Consider the following 22,675-nt stretch of genomic DNA (forward strand, 5'->3'; position numbering starts at 1 on the left):
ATGTATGACATTGTTCTGCATTCTGTCTATCAATTGTTGTTTTTGCATTTGTCACCCCGAGTGGAAAGGGTATGCTCAGACGTGGGTCCCTTGCTCTCCATGCCACTGGAAATCAAGCAAGCCTGGCTGAAGACGGCTGAAATGCCAGAAACCGGTCCTAGGATGCTTGTTTCCAGTCCAGGGAGAACCTGGCTTGGCAGTTCGGGCTGGACTGTTCCCATGAGGCACAGGCTCAAGACTGATTTGCATATGGCTGGGTTCAAACTGGAACGGCATGGTGAGCAAAAAAACGATGGATTTAGGCCCAGATCTCTGTACTGGGGTGAATGTATGACATTGTTCTGCATTCTGTCCATCAATTGTTGTTTTTGCATTTGTCACCCCGAGTGGAAAGGGTATGCCCAGACGTGGGTCCCTTGCTCTCCATGCCACTGGAAATCAAGCAAGCCTGGCTGAAGACGGCTGAAATGCCAGAAACCGGTCCTAGGATGCTTTTTTCCAGTCCAGGGAGAACCTGGCTTGGCAGTTCGGGCTGGACTGTTCCCATGAGGCACAGGGTCAAGACTGATTTGCATATGGCTGGGTTCAAACTGGAACGGCATGGTGAGCAAAAAAACGATGGATTTAGGCCCAGATCTCTGTACTGGGGTCAATGTATGACATTGTTCTGCATTCTGTCCATCAATTGTTGTTTTCGTATAGTGCAGAATGGCAACAGAATTGATTCATTCTGAATAGTGACTTAGCAGGGAATCATTATTAATGATGGTGCTTGAGGCAAGACTAGGATTGCTTACTTGGAGCAGTCCTGGGGGTAGACGAAAGTGGCCCATATGTTGATGGAGAAATCAAAGCCCGCCCGTTTTTACTTTTGATTGATATGGGGGTACCTTTTCTACAGTTTGTTCTGTGGAAGTCCAAATTTTAGGGATTAGAAATCACAGCAGATGTCCCAGCTAAAAGTGGTCAATTGGACAATATATTTTGTGATTCAAGTGCTGGGAAGAGACTTATTGTGCAAAATGAATTGTGTGACTTATTGTACAATGAATGGTGTTGCAATTGAGCCACAAGATGAAGACTATGGCCATCATTAGGATGGCGGGCGGACATCCCGACGTAAAAAGGGACCATAAGTGCGGCGGTCCCGTGGCTGAAATCAGGATGCGCCCACCACACTGGCGGGCGCATCCTGCATTTTTAACATTGCGGCGGGCGGTGCTTCCAGCACCACCTGCCGCAATGCCAAAAATGCATGTTGTGCATTTGCATGCACAACGTGGCAGGACCCGCGCGGTGCCTACCATGTCGTGCATGCAAATGCAGGGGGGGTACCATAGGTACCCCCCATGTGCACCTCCACCCCCCAAAATTCCTGGGGGCCCGCTACGGGCCCCCAGTGGCAAGGACCGCATGCCTTTCCGCCCAGCATGTATCGTAATATGGATGGCAGTGTCTAACAGACACCACCACCATATTAAAACCTTTTCGCCCGGTCGACTCATCAACCGGGCGGAAAAATCCGGCGTACGGTCTTTCCGTCCGCCTGGGTACCCCCTGCCATAGTAATATGTCAGGGGGACATGGCATGCGGGCGGAAGAGAATGTCGGACGGATCGCCACCGCAATGCGGGCGGTGGAAATCCGCCCGACATTCTAATTGACCCTTATGTGTTTAAAAAAATCACACAAGGCTAGAGTTTAGTTATTCCCTGCTGTGACAAAAGATGGCCTACCTTTCGATTTAAGACATACTGTCAAAGATGAGGTATGAGATTACATCTGGACAGAGATTGGGCTAGCAAAAAGTGCCTAGCCAGTTAAAATAAAAGTGAGACCAGATGCAATTTTACCTACAACCAAATAGAATAGTCTTTCAAAAGATCCCGAAGAGGAAATTAAACCAGTGATATAAAAAATGATTGTCTAGGGGATTCTCTGTAAGGTACTTGGTAGTTCTTGTAACTCTGTAGTGATGGGAAGTAGTAAATGGAGAATAGCTCAGGATCTGCGAAAGATAAACAAAATTGTCATACCATGTTGTCCTGCTACCGACTCCAACAGTGGTTTTGTTCCAAATCCCATCAAATGCAGAATGGCATACATTAGTGACTTATGTTAAGCATTCTTTTCAATTCCTTTGCACAAACAGAGCCATATCAAAGTTCTCGTATGGCGTAGGATTTCGCAAGGGTATACTGAAAGTCCTTCAATTTTTTGTCAAATATGATCTAGAGAATTTAAGGTTACCTTGTAATTCAGTCTTAGTCCAATATATTGGTGATTTGTGTTTGGCATCCATGACAAAGTGGGACTGTAAACTTGGTACGTTTGCTTTGTTAAATCATTTAGCTGACAGTGGCCATAAGGTCTCTCCAAAAAAAGCATTAGTGTAAAAGAGAAGTGATTTATCTTGGATACCAAATCGAAATAGGTGCAAATAAAGTCTTAATATAAGGTTTGTTTGCAATTCTGAGAATGAGCCCACCGACCACCTAAAGGGAGGGTTGGATGTTTTGGGGAATTGTTGGCTACTGACATCAGTGGATTCCAAACGTTTCCCTGATTGCAAAGCTGTCAAGATCTGGTACCAATTGACATTGAATACACTGAAGCATTTAAATAATTGAAAGAGAGTATGACCCAAAGACATGGTGGGGTGATGCACCTCATTGCATATCTTTCAGCCGTATTGGATCCGGTAGCTATAAGTAGGCCAGAGCGGTGAACTCTGCTCTGTTCGCTGAGTTTGCTGAGTTTTCTGCACTCCTCACTCCACGGAGCAAGTGACATTCTGAAAAACTTTACTCCGCATAGCGAAGCTTTTTCCTCGCTTGTGCTCCCCAACGGTAAGTTGGTGAGCGTGGAAAATCCAACACTAGACCACCTCCCAGCAAGATTTCTCACTGCAGGCAGTCGCGGATAGTCGCTAAAATTGCCAAAACGCAGTCATTTTCTCCATGCCAAAAATGAATGCATTGGATTAGCGCACCGCTTGAAGTGGGATGAAAAAACTGTGGGGGGCGGGATGGCTCTCAAAATGGCGTGGCTGATGTAATTGGGACACGGCTTAAAACACGCAAGCTAAAAATCTGTGCTTAGCATAGTGTGCTGCCCCACTGTTAATTTGCTGCTTTTGTCATTGCATCCAGATATATAATACACCAAGTAACATTACACCTACAACAAGCCATGACTATTGGCTTTGCAGAGGAGTGTTAGTTCCATATGCTAAAAAAGAATCAACTATGGCTTTGTTGTATATAATATAGAAAATGCTTCAGTTCTGAAATGGTGAGAGTGTGAAAGAACTATAACAAGTCACGTTAAAGGTACCTCAAAGGCAGTGAAGGGTGGCACTGCTGCAGAGTTATGATTTTTTTTCTAATCTGGAGGGTGAGGGAAAAAACAGAGAGCCCGATAGTAACGTGTCTCAGCACCTGCTTTTAAAACTGCTGGATCACTTAAACCCTGATTCTATGTAATCACAAATTATCTTAACTGTCTTTAATCCTGTGTAAATTTGATGACACACACATGCTCTCAGCACAGCAGCATGCTGAGACGGTCAAGACCTGCCGGCTGCCGCCCACTACATGCGGAAATCAATACAAACAAGGTTTGCCCCTAGAGAGCACATTGGTCCAGTCACTCTGGGGGCAGGCCAGAAGCATTTAGCAGGGCCGTCATAGGTAGCGCTTTCGCACTATGAAAGATTGATGGCCCTGCTCTGCGGAATCCGGGAGCTCTGCAGGATTTTGATTGGCTGCGCAGCCGCCCTCAGAGATTTTGCGCACACAGGGCCAAGTAAAGCCCAAGTATTTGCCTCCCCCCCCGGCCTTGAGAGTTATTTCCCGCACAAATGGGAAAGATGTCGCCCATTTGTGTGGGAAATAGCCCAATCTGGCAACACTGGTTCTACTGCAGCTTCCCAGAGTGTTCTAGAGAACAACTAGAGCTCTAACCGTCTTACTTATGACAAACGCATGGCACACCTGAAGCCATCTTGATTGGAATAAACTGGTAACATTTAAAACGTTTAATTTAAAAAGTAACAAAATGAGGTGGTTCATTTTGCCATAGAAATTATGATTAGTGCCGCAGACAGAAAAATTAGGGCACATTTTGAGTGACTTCTCAAATCCCCTTCTATTTCATTAAACAATTCTGACATACAGACTGAAACATCACTTTCAATACCAGCAGCAGTCTTACAGTTAACTCCCTAGTGAGCAGTAGCTTTACTACAGTGATCTAATGAGCAACTAGAGTGCTAACATTCAAAATGTATGGCAAATGTGTGACACTTCTGAATGTCTTCTTGATGGAATCAGAGTAAAAAACTGAAAGCATTTCCTACTGAGGAGACTGCAGTATATGAGGAAATTAGGAAACTTCATAACAAATAAGTCTCCCAAGATGGCCACCAGAGAAAAAGAGCACAAATATCACCCAGATGTAGCCCACGGATAGCCCAATGACAGAAATGTGCAAAACACTTTATATTTTTTGTTTTTTTGCAGTTTTATATAGTGCAGACTGGTCAGGTATTGGAGTGCTTTACTTGACCATTGGTTACATCACACAAGGACTAATTCATTTTGGTTGTAGGCATGGGGAGATTAAGTGGATTGACCAGAATCACAGAATGTCGAGCTGAAGCAGAAACTCCAACCTGGTTCCCCAGTTGCAAAGTCTGGAGTTCTGGAAGTAACACCACATCCTCTCCCCTAAGTGCAACATTTAATCAAATGGTCAACTGGATAAGAAAAATAAAGTGCTTTGTTGCTATTTGGGAACTCAGAAAATATGTCCTCATTTTAGCTTTTTAGAGCACTAACCATAATTTCAATGCAAATAAGATCCTCTAATGTCTAAAATTTCTAAAGGAAATGCTTTAGGTTTTACAGTTATGATTACATCAAGATGGTGTCAGGAATATCACACTTTTGTGATAAATATAGAATGTTAGCAATCTAGTTGTTTATTAGGATACTGTTGCGAGGCAGAGGTCATGGGCACGGACTCGGAAAATTGAAGGCAGGTTGGAGGGTGCAGAGGCAACAATTTGACCACACTGGGCAGGCAGGAAGGGAAGTGGCAGCACAACAGACGATGGACTGCAATGGAAAAAGGGCAGAGGCAACAAACCAACAATGCAGGACAGGCAAGAGAGGCTGTGGCAATATAATAGACCATTGTGGGCAGAAGCAAGAGGCAGTGGTAGTACAACCGTACTTGCAAACAGACCTGATTCAGCCAGGAAACGCCCAATGTTTTTAAGCCCAAATGAAATTTATTTTATCTGTTTCCTGTCTACAATCTCCTCTTTTTCAATGTAAGTCAATGGAGAAAATCAATTCTCAATTTTTGTTTTCAAAATCTCCCTCTTACCAAGTTCACAATGTGAGCAAGTATGGTACATTGGATCATGGAAGGCAGGAGGAATTGGGGTAGGGACATGGACTCGGATAACAGAGTACAGGAAGGACATGGAAAGGTTCCACCAAACTGACCTTTCAGGGCAGGCATTAAGGTTTGCAGCAGCACAATACACCACACAGGGCATGCGGGATGGCAGTGCAGCACAACAGTCCATTGAAAGCAATAGGGAGGGGACAGGACATGCACATGGACAACAGAGAACAGAGGGGAAAGAGGCAATCGCAGCAAGCTGACCATAATAGATAGACAGGAGAGAAAGCTGCGGCATAACGGACCATAAAGGGCAGGAGGGAGGAATCAGGTGCATTACAATGGAACAGACAAGCCAGGACGTAGGAAATAGGGGTCTGCACTTGTAAAACAGAGGGCAGGGGACAAGGGGGCAGGAGCAGCAAGCTGACCATGGAGGTCAGGGAGGATGGGCACTAGAAGCACAACACACCATAGAGGGCAAAACTGAGACTATAATGGCATGCACACAGACCATCAAGGGATGGTGGGAGGTGGTCAGGAGCAGCTAGCTGACCAAACAGGGATGTTGGGAGGGGCTGTGACAGCACAGAAGACCATGCATGGCAAGCGGGAGGGTTAGTGGCAGCACAATGGCCATGATGGGCAAGAAGAAGGGGGCAGAGGCATGCACAAAGACCATGGAGGATAGAAGAGAGGGTGTGAGAAAGTATCCTCTTTACGCATGGTTGCCCCCACTTTTTGCTGAATTTCTGATGTACTTTGACTGAGTGTGTCCTGGGCTCTTGCTAATCAGGTACCCAGGGCCTATGTTCTTTCCCTAAAACTGCATTGAAGCCGAAAGCCAATTGGCATCTCTGGCCACAGGTCAACCCCTGGTAAATGGTACTACAGGTAGCCAGGGCACTGCGACCAGAAAAGGCCTCTAAGGGCTGCCGCACTTATTGTGCCACCCTTAGAGGTCCTGTACCTTTACACACACACACACACTGCCTTTGCAGGCTGCGTGTTTTAGTACAGAACAAAGTGAAGAGTCGACATGACATACATCTCTGTGTGCCATTCCTACAACCCACTGTCCTGGCACAGATCAGTCACCCCTGTAGCTGGGTGCACTATACCAGTGGTGAGGGTACAGGTGCATAAGCCCTGTACCCCTACAGTGTCTAAGTCCATTCTTAGACATTGTAAGTGCAGTGCTGCCATTAAGAGTATATGGTGCTGGGAGTTTGTGATTCCGAACTCCACAGCATCATAATGGCTACAGAAAACTGAGAAGCTTGGTATCAAACTTCTCAGCACATTAAACCCACAATGATGGCAGTGTGGGATTTCATGAAAAATGCACACAGAGGGCATCTTGGAGATGCCCCCTGAAAACTAACCCACCACTAGTGTCCAGACTGAGTGGCTGCTTTCAGCTGCCACCGCCAGACATGTTTCTGGACCCCTGGGTTGCGAGCCTGCTGCTCTCTGGGGCCTGAAACAATGCGCATCCTGGGACAAGGTGCCAAGCCTCCTCCCCCCGGATGGGCAGGGTTCACGAAGGGGAAGCTTCAAAGGCTTGCTGCCTTTGTGAGCTTCCCCAGGCCACTTGCTGCTCTCAGCAACTGGTCCCCACTGGTTCTGACCCCCACTTTGGGTGGGAGAACTGGTGGGAAAAACAAGTGAGAAAGAGAGGTGTGCCCACCTCTGCCAACTCCACCCCTCAGGTGGGGGAGGCGACGTGAAGCACAACTCTCAGTCCACTCCATCTTGAAGATGGGGGCACCCAGCCAACCAGGGACAGGCTCATATTCCCCTCCCACTGGAGGGTGGCATAATAGGGGGTGTACCCACCCCAGGGAAGGGACCCATTGGTCCCTGCCTTTTACCTACCTGTAACGCTCCTAAATCTAGTATTTAGGGGCACAACTGAACCTTGCTTCCTCAGACAAGAAGAAACTACAAGAAGAATAAGAAGGACTGAACAGCCGTGCAGCAGCTAACAAGAGGAAGACGCCCACTGACTTGGCACCAGCCCTACCGGCCTGTCTTCCCCCTTGAACCTGCTCCTGTGAAATCCCGGTGTGTCCTGCAGCCAGAAACCTCAAAAACCCCAGAGGACCTGCCTGCTTTCAAGCTCAAAGACTTTGTCTCCCGTGAACACTGGATTTGTTCATCTGCAACCTCTGGCTCCGGCCAGGCACAGCGAATCCGCCCAACTCTGCAGCCGCCATCCACGGCCTGAGCTCGAATGGGCAAACACCACGAGGAGGTCACCCTGGCGATCCTGACCCGAGATCCGGTGAACCCTGACCTGCCTCAAGCTCCAGCCGACACCTGTAGCCTAAATCCGGAAGGTCCCCCAACCGTGGCCATGAGCTGGTAAGACGATACGACCCCAAAAGGCCCCCCTGCACCCGACGCCACATGGCTTTGTGTGCCCAAAGCGACGGTGCCTAACTAACCCCTAACTTCCCAACTTACCTCTCGAAGTGGTGGTTGCACCCAGAAGACCTTTGTCCCCAAGCCTGCAGTGCCATCGCAAACCGGAGGTTCCCCATTGAACACAAAAAGGGCGCCCAACATCGAAACAGCAGCCTGTTCCCGGCCGACCTAGTGCTGCTGAGGGTTCACCTTTGGTGCTACTTTGTTTCCCCATTTGCCCTGAGCGAAAGTCCAGGAGCTTTACTCCCACAACCAAGTGGCCTGCTTGCCAGCAGCTACCAACCGGAGGCTCCCTATCCCCCATTGGATAACATTGGACCTCAGCACTCTGCACCCGGCCACCATAGTGCCACTGAGGGTTTAACTAGAGGGCATCCTTGACCCTGGGGGACCCCTGAGTCTACCCCAGAACCTCAACTCCCACTACCAAATACTTAACTCAAAACTGATAACACTGTTTTCCTCCAAAGGATAACATTGACTGTTTTTCTGTGAAAAGTTTGTAAGTGTGGAGTTTGAGAAACCAAAGCAATTCTTTAAAATTGCTTAATCTAACAAAAACAATTGTACTTACCTGTTTTCAGGAAATGTTCCAGAGTAGCATCTAGGTATACTACTCTGTGTAAGCCTAGTAATCTCAAAAGTTACTCACCTTCTATTTTACTAAAAAAGCCTATTCAAGTATATGTACTGCATTTCCTAAGTTTTGCTTTTATCTGCATCCATACTGTAGATCAAACCAAAGTGCATATACAATTATCATTCAAACTGTATTTCAATCGCATTACTACTGTAAAGTATTTATTGCTTATCTGTGCCAGGCTTGCTTGGTTCTAGAAAATTAAATAACTAAAAAAATATTTGTATCCGAAAACAATTGGTCTGAAGTTCAGTCTGTGAGTGTGTGAATTGATTTGCTGAGTGAGGGTTGAAAATAAATACTTAACACTGTCCACTGATACTGCCTTACTGCTCGACCACACTACCATAAACAGAGAGTGAGGTGCTATCTAACTTTACCTCTGCCTACCTTTGGGGTTCCACTGGACTCTGTGCACACTATACCTCACTTTGGTATAGTATATACAGAGCCAGCTTCCTACATTGGTGGATCAGCGGTGGGATATTCAACTTTGCATTTGTTGGACTACTTGGTAACCACCTGCTCACATGACAGAACTCTTAAATTGTCTTTAGAATTCTGATTTCTCAAATTGGCATTTTTACAAAATTACTAAAAGTCTTGTTAGGGCTTTGGTTAACTCCCTTTAGAATTTTAGAAAACTAAAAGACACTTAAGCTAGGGTTAGAGGGGTTAGAAGTTTTTTTTAACAATGTCTCAAATCAAGAACCCAGCGGTTAGTAAAAATAACCACAATGAGATAGAGGACTTGGTTGAGGAGCTCGACCTCACCCCTTACCGTCACTTGTTTTTCAAGGAGGTAAGGTTCCTATGTAAACTTAAAAACATAGCCATGGGTCCCCATCCCACCAAACAAAAGCTCCAGGATCTGTTGGCTGGGTATGCAAAGGGCCACCCATCTGTAAATGGTGAAGACCAGTCAGAAGAGGAAGAAGAGGGAGAGGATGACCAGTTAGATCAACCTCTCCACTTCCTAGGGAGAAAAGGGTCCAAGTACCCTTGACTCCAAGAATCAACCTCTCAGTACCTAGATCCCACACAGGTGGCTCAGGTACCACTGAGGACATTGAGGACAGCCTCAATGAGGAGGACAGCCTTTTAGTAAGGCTGACCAAAAGATTAGATCTATAGACCAGGTTGCTGGCTCTAGAAAGAGAGACAGCAGAAATGGACCTAGCACCCGTCAATGTTGGCAGCAATTTGCTTAATAAGGATACAGAGCAATCTTATGATCCTAAAATCCCCAAAGGGATTGCCCCTAAATATGAAGAGAGTAATGATATCACGAAATAGTTCACAGCCTTTGAGAGGGCTTGTGAAATGAGAAAAGTGTAGAAGTCACACTGGGGGGGGGAAACTCCTTTTGGAACTGTGCTCTTGTACCTGTAGAGACAGACTCCTGACCCTTATAGGGGTAGATGCTGGGTCTTATGACTAAATCTGATTGAGGGATTTGGACTCACAACTGAGGAATACAGAATTTGATTCAGGGGGGCTCACAAAACCCCAAACCAATCATGAATTGACTTTTTTAGACTGCTCAGTTAAAACACTAGATTGTTGGTTAACCGGACACAATGCTCATGATTTCAATGGACTTTACAATCTGTTTATGAAGGAACATATTTTAAGTAATTGCACAAATGAAAAGTTACATCAGCATTTGGTAGACCTAGGTCTAATTTCTCCCCAAGAATTGGGAAAGAAGGCAGACCGCTGGGTCAAGGCAAGGGTGACAAAAACAACCACTGGGGGTGACCAAAAGAAAGGGGTTACAAAACCTCACCAGGGGAAAGGTGGTGAGAATCCCCAAGATAAGAAGGCCCGAGTATTCTAAAGGGCCCCAAAAACTTGCACAGGAGGGTGGGTCCCAAACCTCTTCCCAGTCCATTAATATGTACAAGGTAAATGACTTTGATCCTTTAAAGGCCTGGTGTAACAACTGTAAGAAGTTGGGACACTTAACTGGAGATGCTGCTTGCCCAAACAAGAAGGCCCCTAGTCCTACTACAGCTCGTCCTGGAATAACAAGTCCCCAGATGGGATCAACAGTGTGCCAAGAGCAAATCGGGTTGCACACTGAAGCAGTTCTAGTTTCAAAAGAGGAAGTTGAGTTTGCCACTGTAGCTGTGTGGCCACCCAACTTAAAAAATACTTACAATACCCTTGGATTAATGGAACTAGGATAGAAGCTCTGAGGGATACAGGTGCCAGTGTCACTATGGTGAGAGGCACACTGGTTTCCACTGAGCAATACTTGATTGGGAGAACTTACCCAGTTACCAATGCTGACAGTGTTACCACTAACCATGCAATGGCTATGGTGACTTAAACTGGGGGGGGGGGGTGTTACTGGCCTGAAACAGGTAATGGTCTCACCAAAGCTTCCAGCTGCATGTCTGCTTGACAATGACCAGGAAACCTTAACCTGGGCTGAGGTTGAACTGAAAACCCATGTAGCAATGCTAGATATCCCTGAATTGGTGTGTGTAAAACCATGATCACAGAGCAAGAGACAGGGTGAAAAAGAAGTGTTGGAGCCTGAAAGTATGGCCCAACCTTCCAAGAGAAAAGGTAAGAAAACTGGGGAACCAGCTTCTGTACAGCAAAAGGATTAGGACCCCTCTCCTCAGGTAGATGACTTGGACATCCCAGAAGGAACTGAGCACATGGAGCTTGACCCTAACCAGGTTGATCTCTTAGGCCCAGGGGGACCCTCCAGGGAAGAGCTGTGCCTTGGACAGCAGGACTGCCCAACTTTTGAAAGTCTGAGGCAGGAAGCTTCTGCACAGTAAAAGGGAGATGTCTGTGGTACCCACAGAGTTTATTGGGAAGAGGGACTACTGTACACTGAGGCCAGAGACCCCAAACCTGTAGCCACAAGGAGAGTGGTAGTGCCGTAGATGTACAGGGAGTTTATTCTAACTTTAGCTCATGACATCACCCTTGCTGGACATCTGGGCCAAACCAAGACTAGGGAAAGACTAGTTAGCCACTTTTACTGGCCCCATATGCACCAAAAAGTAAAGGAGGTTGTCAGCACCTGTGTCACCTATCAGGCTAGTGGCAAGACAGGTGGCCCCTCAAAGGCCCCCGTGATACCACTACCTGTGGAGGGGGTTCCCTTTGAAAGTGTATGTGTGGACATAGTGGGTCCACCTGAACCTCCCACAGCATCAGGGAACACATTCATTCTAGTGGTAGTGGATCATGCCACTAGGTACCCTGAACCAATTCCCCTTAGGACTACTACAGCTCCTGCAGTAGCCGAGGCCCTCATTGGTGTCGTCACCAGGTTAGGGTTTCCAAAGGAGGTGGTTTCAGACAGAGGTTCCAACTTCATGTCGGCTTACCTAAAACACATGTGGAAAGAGTGTGGAGTGCAGTACAAGTTTACTATACCCTATCACCCACCAACCAATGGCCTTGTTGAGAGATTCAACAAGACATTGAAAGGCATGATTGCGGGGCTCCCTGAAAAACTCAAAAGGAGATGGGATGTCCTCTTACCCTGCCTGCTTTTCACTTACAGAGAAGTGACACAGAAGGGAGTAGGGTTTTCCCCCTTTGAACATCTGTTTGGCCATCTTGTGAGGGGACCACTCTGTCTTGTAAAAGAGGGTTGGGAGAAGACTCTCCAAGAACCCAAACAAGATATTGTGGGCTATGTGCTTGGCCTAAGGTCCAGAATGGTTGAGTACATGGAAAAGGCATTCAAAAATCTTTAGGCCTGACAGGAGCTTCAGAAGCACTGGTATGACCAAAAAGCTGCACTGGTTGAATTTCAACCTAGGCAAAAGGTGTGGGTTTTGGAGCCAGTGCCACCAAGTGCTCTCCAGGACAGATGGAGTGGCCCTTACCCTATCCTAGAAAAAAAGAGTGAGGTCACCTACTTAGGTGACCTGGGCACAAGCGGGACACCCAAAAGGTTATCCATGTGAACTGCCTGAAACTCTACCATTACAGGGCTGACATCACCATGCTGATGGTGACTGATGAGGATAAGGAGACAGAGAGTGAACCTCTCCGTGACCTCCCCTCATACAGCCCAAAAGATGGGTCAGTAGATGGAGTTGTCTTTTCAGACACCCTCTCTGCCCAACAGCAGACTGATTGCAAGCAAGTCTTGCAGCAGTATGCTAAGCTCTTTTCCTTGACCCCTGGCCAGAAAAACTGGTGTACCCATGATGTAGACACTGGGGACAGTTCACTTGTCAAAAACAAAATCTATCGACAGTCTGATCAAGTCAAGGAAAGCATCAGAGCAGAAGTCAGCAAGATGCTGGAGGTAGGGGTTATTGAACCCTCTGAGAGCTCCTGGACCAGCCCAGTGGTTCTAGTCCCCAAACCTCATCCACAGGGTGGAAAGAGAGAAATGAGGTTCTGTGTGGACTATAGAGGACTCAACTCTGTCACCAAGACAGATGCTCACCGTATCCCAAGAGCAGATGAGTTGATAGACAAATTGGGTACAGCCACATTTCTAAGTACCTTTGACTTAACTGCAGGGTACTGGCAAATTGGCATGGTCCAGGAGCAAAAGAAAAGACAGCATTCTCCACACCTGACGGGCATTATCAGTTTACTGGTATGCCCTTTGGTTTAAAGAATGCCCCTGCCACCTTCCAGTGGTTGGTGAACCAAGCCCTTGCTGGATTGGCATCCTTTAGTGCAGCTTATCTAGATGATATTGCTGTTGTTAGCTCCACCTGGCAGGATCATCTGATTCACCTTGGGAAGGTTTTAAATGCCCTGCAAACTGCAGGCTGAACTACCAAGGCACCCAAATGCCAGATAGGGCAGGGAACTGTGGTGTACTTGGGCCACCTTGCTGGTGGAGGCCAGGTACAACCCTTACAGCCCAAGATCCAGGCCATCCTGGACTGGGCAGCTCCAACAACCAAACCCAAGTCAGGGCATTCCTTGGCTTGACTGAGTACTACAGGAGGTTTCTGAAGGTATATGGGTCCATTGTGGTTCCCCTCACAGAACTCACCTCCAAGATCATGCCCAAAAATGTAAACTGGACAGTTAGTTGTCAAAAGGCTTCTGACACCCTGAAAGAGGCTATGATGCCTCTGAGCTAGGGATAGGAGTGGTCCTATCCCAGACCAATGATGAAGGCAAAGACCAACCTGTTGCTTTTATAAGCAGAAGGCCTCTCCCCAGGGAGCAGCGTTGGAATGCAATTGAGAGGGAGACCTTTGCTGTGGTTTTGTCCCTGAAGAAGCTGAGACCATACTTGTAAGGTACTCACTTCCTAGTTCAAACTGATCACAGGCCTCTGAGATGGCTAATTCAAATGGAAGGTGAAAATCCTAAACTGTTGGGGTGGTCTATCTCACTACAGGGAATGGACTTTGTAGTGGAACACAACCTGGGACTGCCAATGCAGATGGACTTTCCAGGTTCTTCCACTCATACAAAACCAGAGAAATTCAGCAGTTTTAGTTAGCTGACCTAACAATAACTCACGCTCCTGCAATGCACTGCTGATGACTTCACATATTACATCACTCATGACATGGTGAGTGACATGACATCTCAAATGACATCACTGATGACATCCCGGATTACATTATCCCGTGACTGGGAGTGTTTCTAAAAAGTTTAAGAATGTGATATATATATATGATGATTCTGTCAGTGTGTGACTGACTGTATAAGAGAGTGATTATACGTGTCTGGGTGAATGTATGGGTGAGTGACTAATCTGTGGGAATGTCTGTATCAGATCAATGCCTGGTGGTCACACAACACACAGACACTCTGTCACCCATACAGGTACTCAGACAACCAATCAATAGCCCATACAGAAACTCATGTACCTATTCACCAACCCATGCAGCCACTTACACACCAACTGACAGACTGATACAGACTTTCACACAGATTAGTCACTCACCCATACGTTCAACCAGATTCCTCCTAACTGTTGAAAGAAGTTCAGTCAACCTGACGGTTCTGCTGCATAAAGATGAGGGTTATGGTGAACAGTCTTCAACAAGCTGTCAATGCTGGGAAGGGGTAGTGTTACACCCCACCTCACTGTGTTCACAGATGGTGCATTTGCTAAACCCTAAAAGGACATTTTATGACTTTTTTTTAAAAAAAAAAAGGAAAACTGGCAAGTGTCTCCTACCCATCTTCTAGTTATGCTGAAGTAGGTAAAAGTGCTAGGAGTCAGACATCTGCAGTTGGTATGTAGAACCCTGCATTTTACCCCGAACTCAGTACACAATGGTTAGTGTTTTACACTGTGAGATTGTTATACACTATTTGAGATTTCTCTCATAGCATATTTCAGCTGCCATAGTTGTGTTTATAAAAAGTGTATCAGGAAAATATTCCTTTTCCAGGTTGTTATCATGAGTCTGAAAAAACAAGCATTGCAGTCGAGCACACATTTGATTTAGCAGCACCGTTTAAACTAGTGGCCTGCTTTCTCGGCCTGCGCCCGCATTCTGATTCATTTAGTCCACAAGCAATGACCAAGTTAGTATACAACCGGACTTGTAATATAGGTAACATTAGAAAAATACATATGCAAGCCTTGCAACACAGTGCAAAGGAGAACCTTTTATACAAAGAGCGGAAATCAACTCTGTCTCGCCTTTGTGATACAAGAGGGCATATTTACTAGAAAGTGGCGAATCGTGTTGTTAAGCCAAGAAGGCTAACAACACACTTTGTCATTTTAGAAACACAGCGCTGCACTGTATTTATAAGAATATGGTACAGCCCTGCGTTTCCCCCTGCGCTGGTATTAAATTAAGCTGCCTAGTGCCATGCATGCACCCTTTCACCATAGTGCAAGGGTGCCCTTGTTGAGGGGAAGATTGTTTATGTGCAGGAAGGTCCCCCTTCCTGCACATAAACAATCTTTAAATGCCGTTTTGTAACTTCTATGTGTGCTGCTTAATGAAGAACACATAGAAGTTGCAAAACGGCATTTTTTTAAAATTATTGTTATTGTGCAGGAAGGGGGATATTCCTGCTGGTAAACAAACATTGGCATTTTGCAGTTTCCATGTGTGCTGCACAATGCAGCACACATGGAAACAGCAAAAACAAGGAGAAATAAAGCATTTTTCCTAATTTCACCTGTTGAAGACCAGATTTTTCCTGATCTTAATTTTGGCACTGCCTCCTATTTATGCTGCTCTTCTAAATAGGGGGCAGCGTCAAAATCAATGGGTGTTGTGGTGGAACGCCCACCACAACACCCATTGCCCACCCCTTTCACGCTAAGTGCAGCGTGAAAGAGTGCCTTAATTGCAAGGCAGCATTAAGCCACGTTAAGTTGCTTAACGCTGCCTTGTAAATAAAACAAACCTCCCATCACCATCAAAACATCACTAAAAGAGACGTGGTTGCAATAGGGGCTTGTAAATACGCCACTAAGTCTCCTTGGACTGCCTCAAAGAGCACCTTTTATTTTGAAGATTGAGACCATAGTTGAATAAATGCATAAAACACAAACGTAGTTTATAATGGCTGAGAACTGTAGCCCAAAGCAGTTCACATATTTCTCCATCATGTATTGATATAAATATAGATGATGACCAGCTGTTGTAGCTAGATCATTTGTCACTGCTTTAGTTGTGAGATACACAAGTAGTATTAACATGAAGGGTTGTCTTGAGAATATGTATGGTCACTATGGGCACACATAACATTTTTTCCTCTTGTCTGGCACCTAGTTAATCCTTTGACTCGGAGCAATCTATCTCTGCACTTTGCGAACAACCAGCAGTGTGACCGCCAAGTGCGGGTGTTGCAGTGGCTGTCAACAGTAAGCCGTCATGAAGAGCTTCTGGACTCTGAAAGGTAGGCGAATGCTTCTGCTGTAGCAGTCTATTCTATAATCTATAAAGTGACTACAGTTGTAGGAATTCACAGCCTAATAGGATATTGTCAAAAAGCATTTGGCACCATAACCCTTCTGTGGGAATCCATGCTTGCTTCCATGTTACCTACCCATTACAAACAAAATACTTCCCAATGAACTATACATTTCCAAAATGTATTGACTCTGATTCAGGTTTTTATGTTTTTGATTTTATGAGTTCATTATTATCACTGCTTGTTGCATGTTTGCTGTTATTTAGGGGCCAATAATGATGTTGGTTGGAAAACCTCTGACCTCTAGTCAGAAGCTTCCCAACCGTGGTCAGACTTTCCAGAAGACTCGGTCGGTTTGTGGCCCGAAGACTGATTGAGAGTTTGCGGTCGGAATGTAAACCAGACGGTCATTCTGACTCAGTTCCGGCCAGCGCTCGGAGTGTTCCTGTCGATCGGAACCGCACCATAATCCCCTATGGATGGCGTTTGTGCCGTCTGTATCACGATGTTGGTTTCTGACAACCTTTCTGTGCCGGCCTTTCCGACATGGAAAGGCTGTCGGAAAGTAACTTTGGGGGTACCTAGCAGGGCCCCTTTGCCCCCGTGGTCTAAGGTCCGTGGTGAAGGGGGTACCTAGGGTACCCTCTCCCTGTGAAACCCTGCACTGTATGGTTGGTACCATTGTGCATGGTTTTACACATGCACCCATTTCTCTATAGGAGCCTGTATTATGGCCGTTTTATGGCCGTAACACAAGCTCCCATAGAGAACAGTGGGAATTTGACCGAACAGTGGTCAGTCGCATCATAATCAGGCCTTCGGATCCGCCGACCTCAGGTCAGTCAGACCTGAGTCCAAGATGTTGTCTGTCGGTGGCAACTCCAACATCGTGATGAGCCCCTTAGTATTCAATTTGTAATGTTGAAGGTGAGCTGGTTATCGGGGCAGAAATAACAGTTGTGTATACGTGCACATTCCTCAGAACATTAGTATGCATTGCCTATAGTTTTAATGTTGAATTTTTTTGGCCCGGTTCACTGACAAAATATGAAACCCCAAAATAGCCCCATGCAAAAATATTGTTATATAAATATCAATATCAAAAATATAGTTATGCTATACTAAATTACAAACATTTCGAGAAAAAAAATCATTCTCTTATATCATTGTATAACATATTGTTTCTTTACATATATATAATTGTAAATATTAAACATTACATATATTAATAATGACACTAATGTAAATATATATATATATGTAATAGTTAAAAAAAACTATTACAATTATTTTCAAAAAGTAAAACACACATATATTAATATATATATTTATTTACAGATTGCTAATTAAAAAATATTATTAAACTAATAATTTTTATGTATAGTATAATCATTTTTTATATATATAATCTTATTACCTTTACAAAAATGATTATACTATACATACACATTATTAGTTTAATAATAGTTTTATATTTAATTATATATATATATATATATAAATATATATATATATATATATATATAACATAAAATATATTAAAAAATGTATTTTCATTACAAATAAAAAATGTAACCAAATACAAAATAGCAATTCAATAAAAATGCATTACATGTTAAAAACATTATTAATATTATAATTTTCAATAAACAAAAACATAATAATATACATTTAAACAATATAAACTAGACTATAAAATGCATATACAATTCTCACTACAGTTTAGACAAATGTAGGCAAAATGTTGCACTCAGGAGGGGTAACATTTTCTATTCCCACTCCAGTCAAATCAACAGTATGGAAATTGTTGGATTGCGGAGGGGTAAAATTTACTATTCAATTTCAGTGACTCTTGTCCATTATTGATGTAAGAGTCATACCAGTGAAGATGTTGATTTCCTAAAACAGATAATGTATGCAGCATGCATATTGCTATACTTTGGATTTCAATACTGTTATGAGGTTTTCTGGTTAAACAGAAGTACTTTTAACAATAAATCATGACTACCCAAAGATTTCCACCACCAGGTCTCTGGTGAACCCCACCCCATCATACACCCTTAAAATGGGATGCAGGTAAGGAAGATCATTGAGGATGTTCTATAAATTAGCTTACATTGGCAATACCTTGTAATGTGTGTAACATCGCCAATTGTCGACCATTAGAAAGTGGCTCAATCATGGAAGGTGTACATTCACAAGGAAGGCTTTGTTGGCTTAGGTTTTTTCTTTTTCACAGCTGCTCTCGGATACTGAAGTATTTTTCTGCTTTTAGAAACATTTATTTCATTTAGAGAAAGAGCTCAGGACATTCCTAATGGGTTCATTGATGCTACAATCAAAACCAAATCAGTAAAGGCCATAATTAGCTGTGAGCACAGATATTGTCCAGGGAGACCATTGTCAGACACAATGTCTGATAGCCATCCGTAAGCTTCAGTTATCAGTTGAGAATGAAAGGAAAAAAACGAAGAACTTTTTCTAGTGGCCGTGCTACAGTATAACACCACTGGTTGGTAATTCAGCCGGCGTCAACGTAAAATAAATGTACACTACGGTAGAGTAATCTTTGTAATGGGTACCATCTCATTACTGGAACTATAAAAGTTCTATAAACAATTGAGATACACAATGGACAAAACATTAAATCATACTAATCTTTAATCTATTTTTTAAGCTTAACAATATTTAAATGTAGCCTCATGATTAGATGGGAATTATTTTTTATGTGGCCAACAAATACAGTTTTTATCTCACATATATCTTTTTTTAGATTGGATAACATCAGTACCATTTCAATACCACTTTTAAACTGGCATCAACTATATGAAAACAGTCATATTGAACTTCTCATGTCTTCTTTTTTCACAAAGATTGCAGCCGGCATACATTCAACATGTGTAAGGATTCCCGCTTCCTCAAGGCTCCATGGTTGAATTTATTAAATGTGTCCTCCTGTATCATTTTCCAGTTAAATGTTCCTTATACTTCACTTCAGTGCATTCCATATAATTAAACTTACCGTAATTTCCAAAGTTGCAAGATTGAAAATCAACTTGATGTGTCGTTTAATGGTCCTCAGTTTCTTCTCAGATCTCTATCTTTATGTAACTGTTTCATAACTTCTCATCAATATTTAGAAACAATAAGCCGATAATATGGCTGTTACAATTGCCCATCGATATCCCCTCACTAACAGGCATAACTCATGTGCTAAGTCATAACTACAAAAGCAAAGTCGCAGATTCATCGTAGAGTTTTAGCCTTCAATTCCACGTAACTATTCCAGAGGAGGATGTGCCACTGAATGCCCAATTACAGCAAAAAAAAGTCTAATACAGCCCGGAATGGCCGGGGTGAGATGTAAATATTTTTGCAGCTTTCAGGTGCCCTGGCACCAGCAACACATGCTCGGACACAAAAATCAGTTGCCAATGCATAGCCATATACTTGTGTAGGGTTATGTATATTGAGGTGTACCCATGTAGGCCGAGTTCTGCGCCACAAGCACACACACATTGTCCCTCATGTCCATGCTCAATTGTGTTTTTGAATGTTCTAATCTAGCCATTTCTATCCAGTTCAGTCTTAGCCTCAAAGTTTCTGGTGGAAGATTAGCCTCAGATGCTTAGTGCAGTTCCCCCTGCACAGTATGTCTTCAAATACCCAATGCTGCCTCACGGTACATGTGCAGGTGCATGAAATGGCCTATCATTTCTCCCTATGCAGAGATCGTCTTGTGCAGGTTTAGCCTTGAATGTCCAGTGCCATGTCCCAAGGTGTTGATTTACCATTAAAGGCTCAGAGCAGCAGTGCAGCTTCAGCTTCTATCTGTACGTCCCAGCTGCCCAGTGCTGACTCCCATTGTTGAGTTTTGTTTGATGAAAAAGCCTCCACATGTTTGACGTTTAATTCCAGCTCCTTACTTTTAGCAACCATGACCAGTACAGGAGATCCACATTGGGTAGTATGATAGAGGCACGCATGGCTAAACCATGTGTGCCTCCACAATGCTGCCCTAACCACAAATGCATCTGAACAACTCATTCTTTACCACGTATGCCTTTACCATGCAATTTTGTGGTAAAGGCATGACTGGTAAAGGGACATTTGTGGTAACTTTTACACTTGAGCCCCCGAGCCCTAAAAACTACCATGACCCCCACAAGCTGCAAAAACTACCCACCCAAGCCCTAAGAACTAACCCAACCCTTTATGACCCCATAAAAACTACTCCAACACCACAAGACCTAAAAACTATCCCAACCCCCCTGAGCTCTAATAATTACCCAACCCCCTGAGCCCTACAAACTTCCCCGACACCTGGAGCCCTGAAAACATCCTAATCAGCCTTAAAACTCCATAACCCGGCCCCAGCCCCACTTACCTCATTGTGTCCTCTCCCGATCCTTCCTGTTCCTGGGCCCACCCATTCCAGCATCTAGACCACACGCATACCTCAACTACGCATATGCGTGGTTAAGGCAAGCTTGGTTGCCCTTGCAGGGAAATGGCATGCATGGCTTAGCCCGCGTTCTAATGGCTGTTTCGCTCCACATGGTGCTGGGGCTCTACTTTCCACCTCATATTTCTTGATTGAAGGCAACATACACACTTTGTTGAAGGAACACTGATCCTAACTTACCTTCTTCTTCAGCTACATGAGCTCTCTTATGGCCTGTCTTTAATTTCTTCCCTGATGCTTCAGTTTGCAGGCTCCTTGATGGTAGTATTGGAATTGTTTATCCCTAGTTCCAACTAGAGACCCCAGCAGCTTCCTCTTTGAGCTGAGGGATTAGAAGGTGGGAAAAGGGATAGGAAATCAAGAAGGCAGACCTAGCTCATATTGCCAGATTTACTTTCTTTTGTATGCTGTCCCTGCTACCTCAGAGACCAGGAGAACAGCAAACTGCTAACTGTCTACTTCGCTTGTTAGCCACTATATGATGCATGTCATAATCATTCTATATGTTATGTACTTTCATGCAAAGTTGTAGTTCTTTTTTTAATTTTTTATTGGAATACTTAATCATTCCCATAATCTAAAAATACAAATTTACATAAAAGCATAAAAAAATCACAAAAAGCAGGATCAAGTTTAAATATATCATTACATTCTTCCCTAATATTATATAGTAATACAAACACATGATTCTTATACACAATCAACCAAATACATTTAAGAAAACCCCATTTAATATACTTCATATTTATGATTTCATATAAAGAAAAACCTCTTAACCCAAAGTTTCCTATGATTTCTAAAATTTCCTATATGATCCAGATCTTAATGCATATCTTTTCTCCAACTCCTTAATCCTATTATGTTTACACTGTAGTTTTTGACAAGTCGGAATTTCATCAGACCGCCACCTTTTCAGGATTAAGGATCTAGCTAGTAGGACCACAATGTATAACAAGTCAACCTTTAAGTCAGGTGACTATCCTAAAACTGCAGACTGAGCATCCAATGTTTGCTGTACTTTCAGTCTATCAGTACAATACCGATTGATGTTATCCCTTCAGGGCTGAGAGGAGATGATGGCAGATAAACCCGTTAGTGCACTTACTTACTCAGTCGCGCCCTGGAAGCAAAGGATCGAGGATGCAATCTCGGGAGCACCTGCAGGGCTCTTGCGAATCCCTTGGCGGTGCCACCGCCAGTGTTTTGGTGGCATCGGAGGGGGGGGGGGGGTCATTGTTAGGAATGTGGACCGGGAGGTTAAGGAGGATGTTGAAAGCAGTGGATCGAAAACGCCGGCAATAGCCGAGACGGCGTCAAGAGGTGAAGGTAAGGATGCACAAGCGTGGGGAGCCTCCTGTCCTTCTCCTGAAGAAATCCTCCAACATCCAAACTTGTGCTTGCTGCTTTAACTCGAGGCTTAATTGCGGGATGCTCTACAAGGAAGAGACTTAATTGTATACTGAACTCTAAGTAACAAAGTAGTAGGACATCGTGATTCAGTAGAAACTGATTAATAGGGGCTTAAATAACGAAAAAAGAAAAGAGGAGAGAAGGTGACTGTTGCAGCATGTGCGCATTTAAGCGCAAACCCCCAAATGCGAATTCTGTCCCTGTTAATCAATCTACCCCGGTTCAGAGGTCGCGTCAAAAGAGCATCCTAGAGAAAACACTGGGTAGTTCACGTACATTACAAAGCGCACAACAGACGATGGATCTAAAGGTGCAACAGCTTCTGGAGGCAAATAGATTAGAGACCCCTGATGTCCAAGAGGCCCAGGCGGAGATTGAAAAAGGGGTGGAGAAGGAAGATACTTTGGAGACTGCAGGACTACAAATGTCTAGCCTCCTGCAACACTGGAAAGAACAGAAGATATGGA

General features: G+C 44.2%; 1 protein-coding gene across 1 annotated transcript in view; it reads left to right on the forward strand.

The window, feature by feature from the left end:
• The window catches only part of LOC146772832 (rho guanine nucleotide exchange factor 11-like), a 322,904-nt gene that overhangs the window by 65,130 nt on the left and 235,099 nt on the right, over positions 1-22,675 (forward strand). Inside the window, exon 5 of the mRNA XM_085637035.1 lies at positions 16,192-16,318. Within this exon, the coding sequence (XP_085493161.1) occupies positions 16,192-16,318 (127 nt within the window). The remainder of the gene's footprint in view (positions 1-16,191; positions 16,319-22,675) is intronic.

The sequence above is a fragment of the Triturus cristatus genome, chromosome 12, assembly GCF_964204655.1.
Source record: "Triturus cristatus chromosome 12, aTriCri1.1, whole genome shotgun sequence".
Lineage (NCBI taxonomy): Eukaryota > Metazoa > Chordata > Amphibia > Caudata > Salamandridae > Triturus > Triturus cristatus.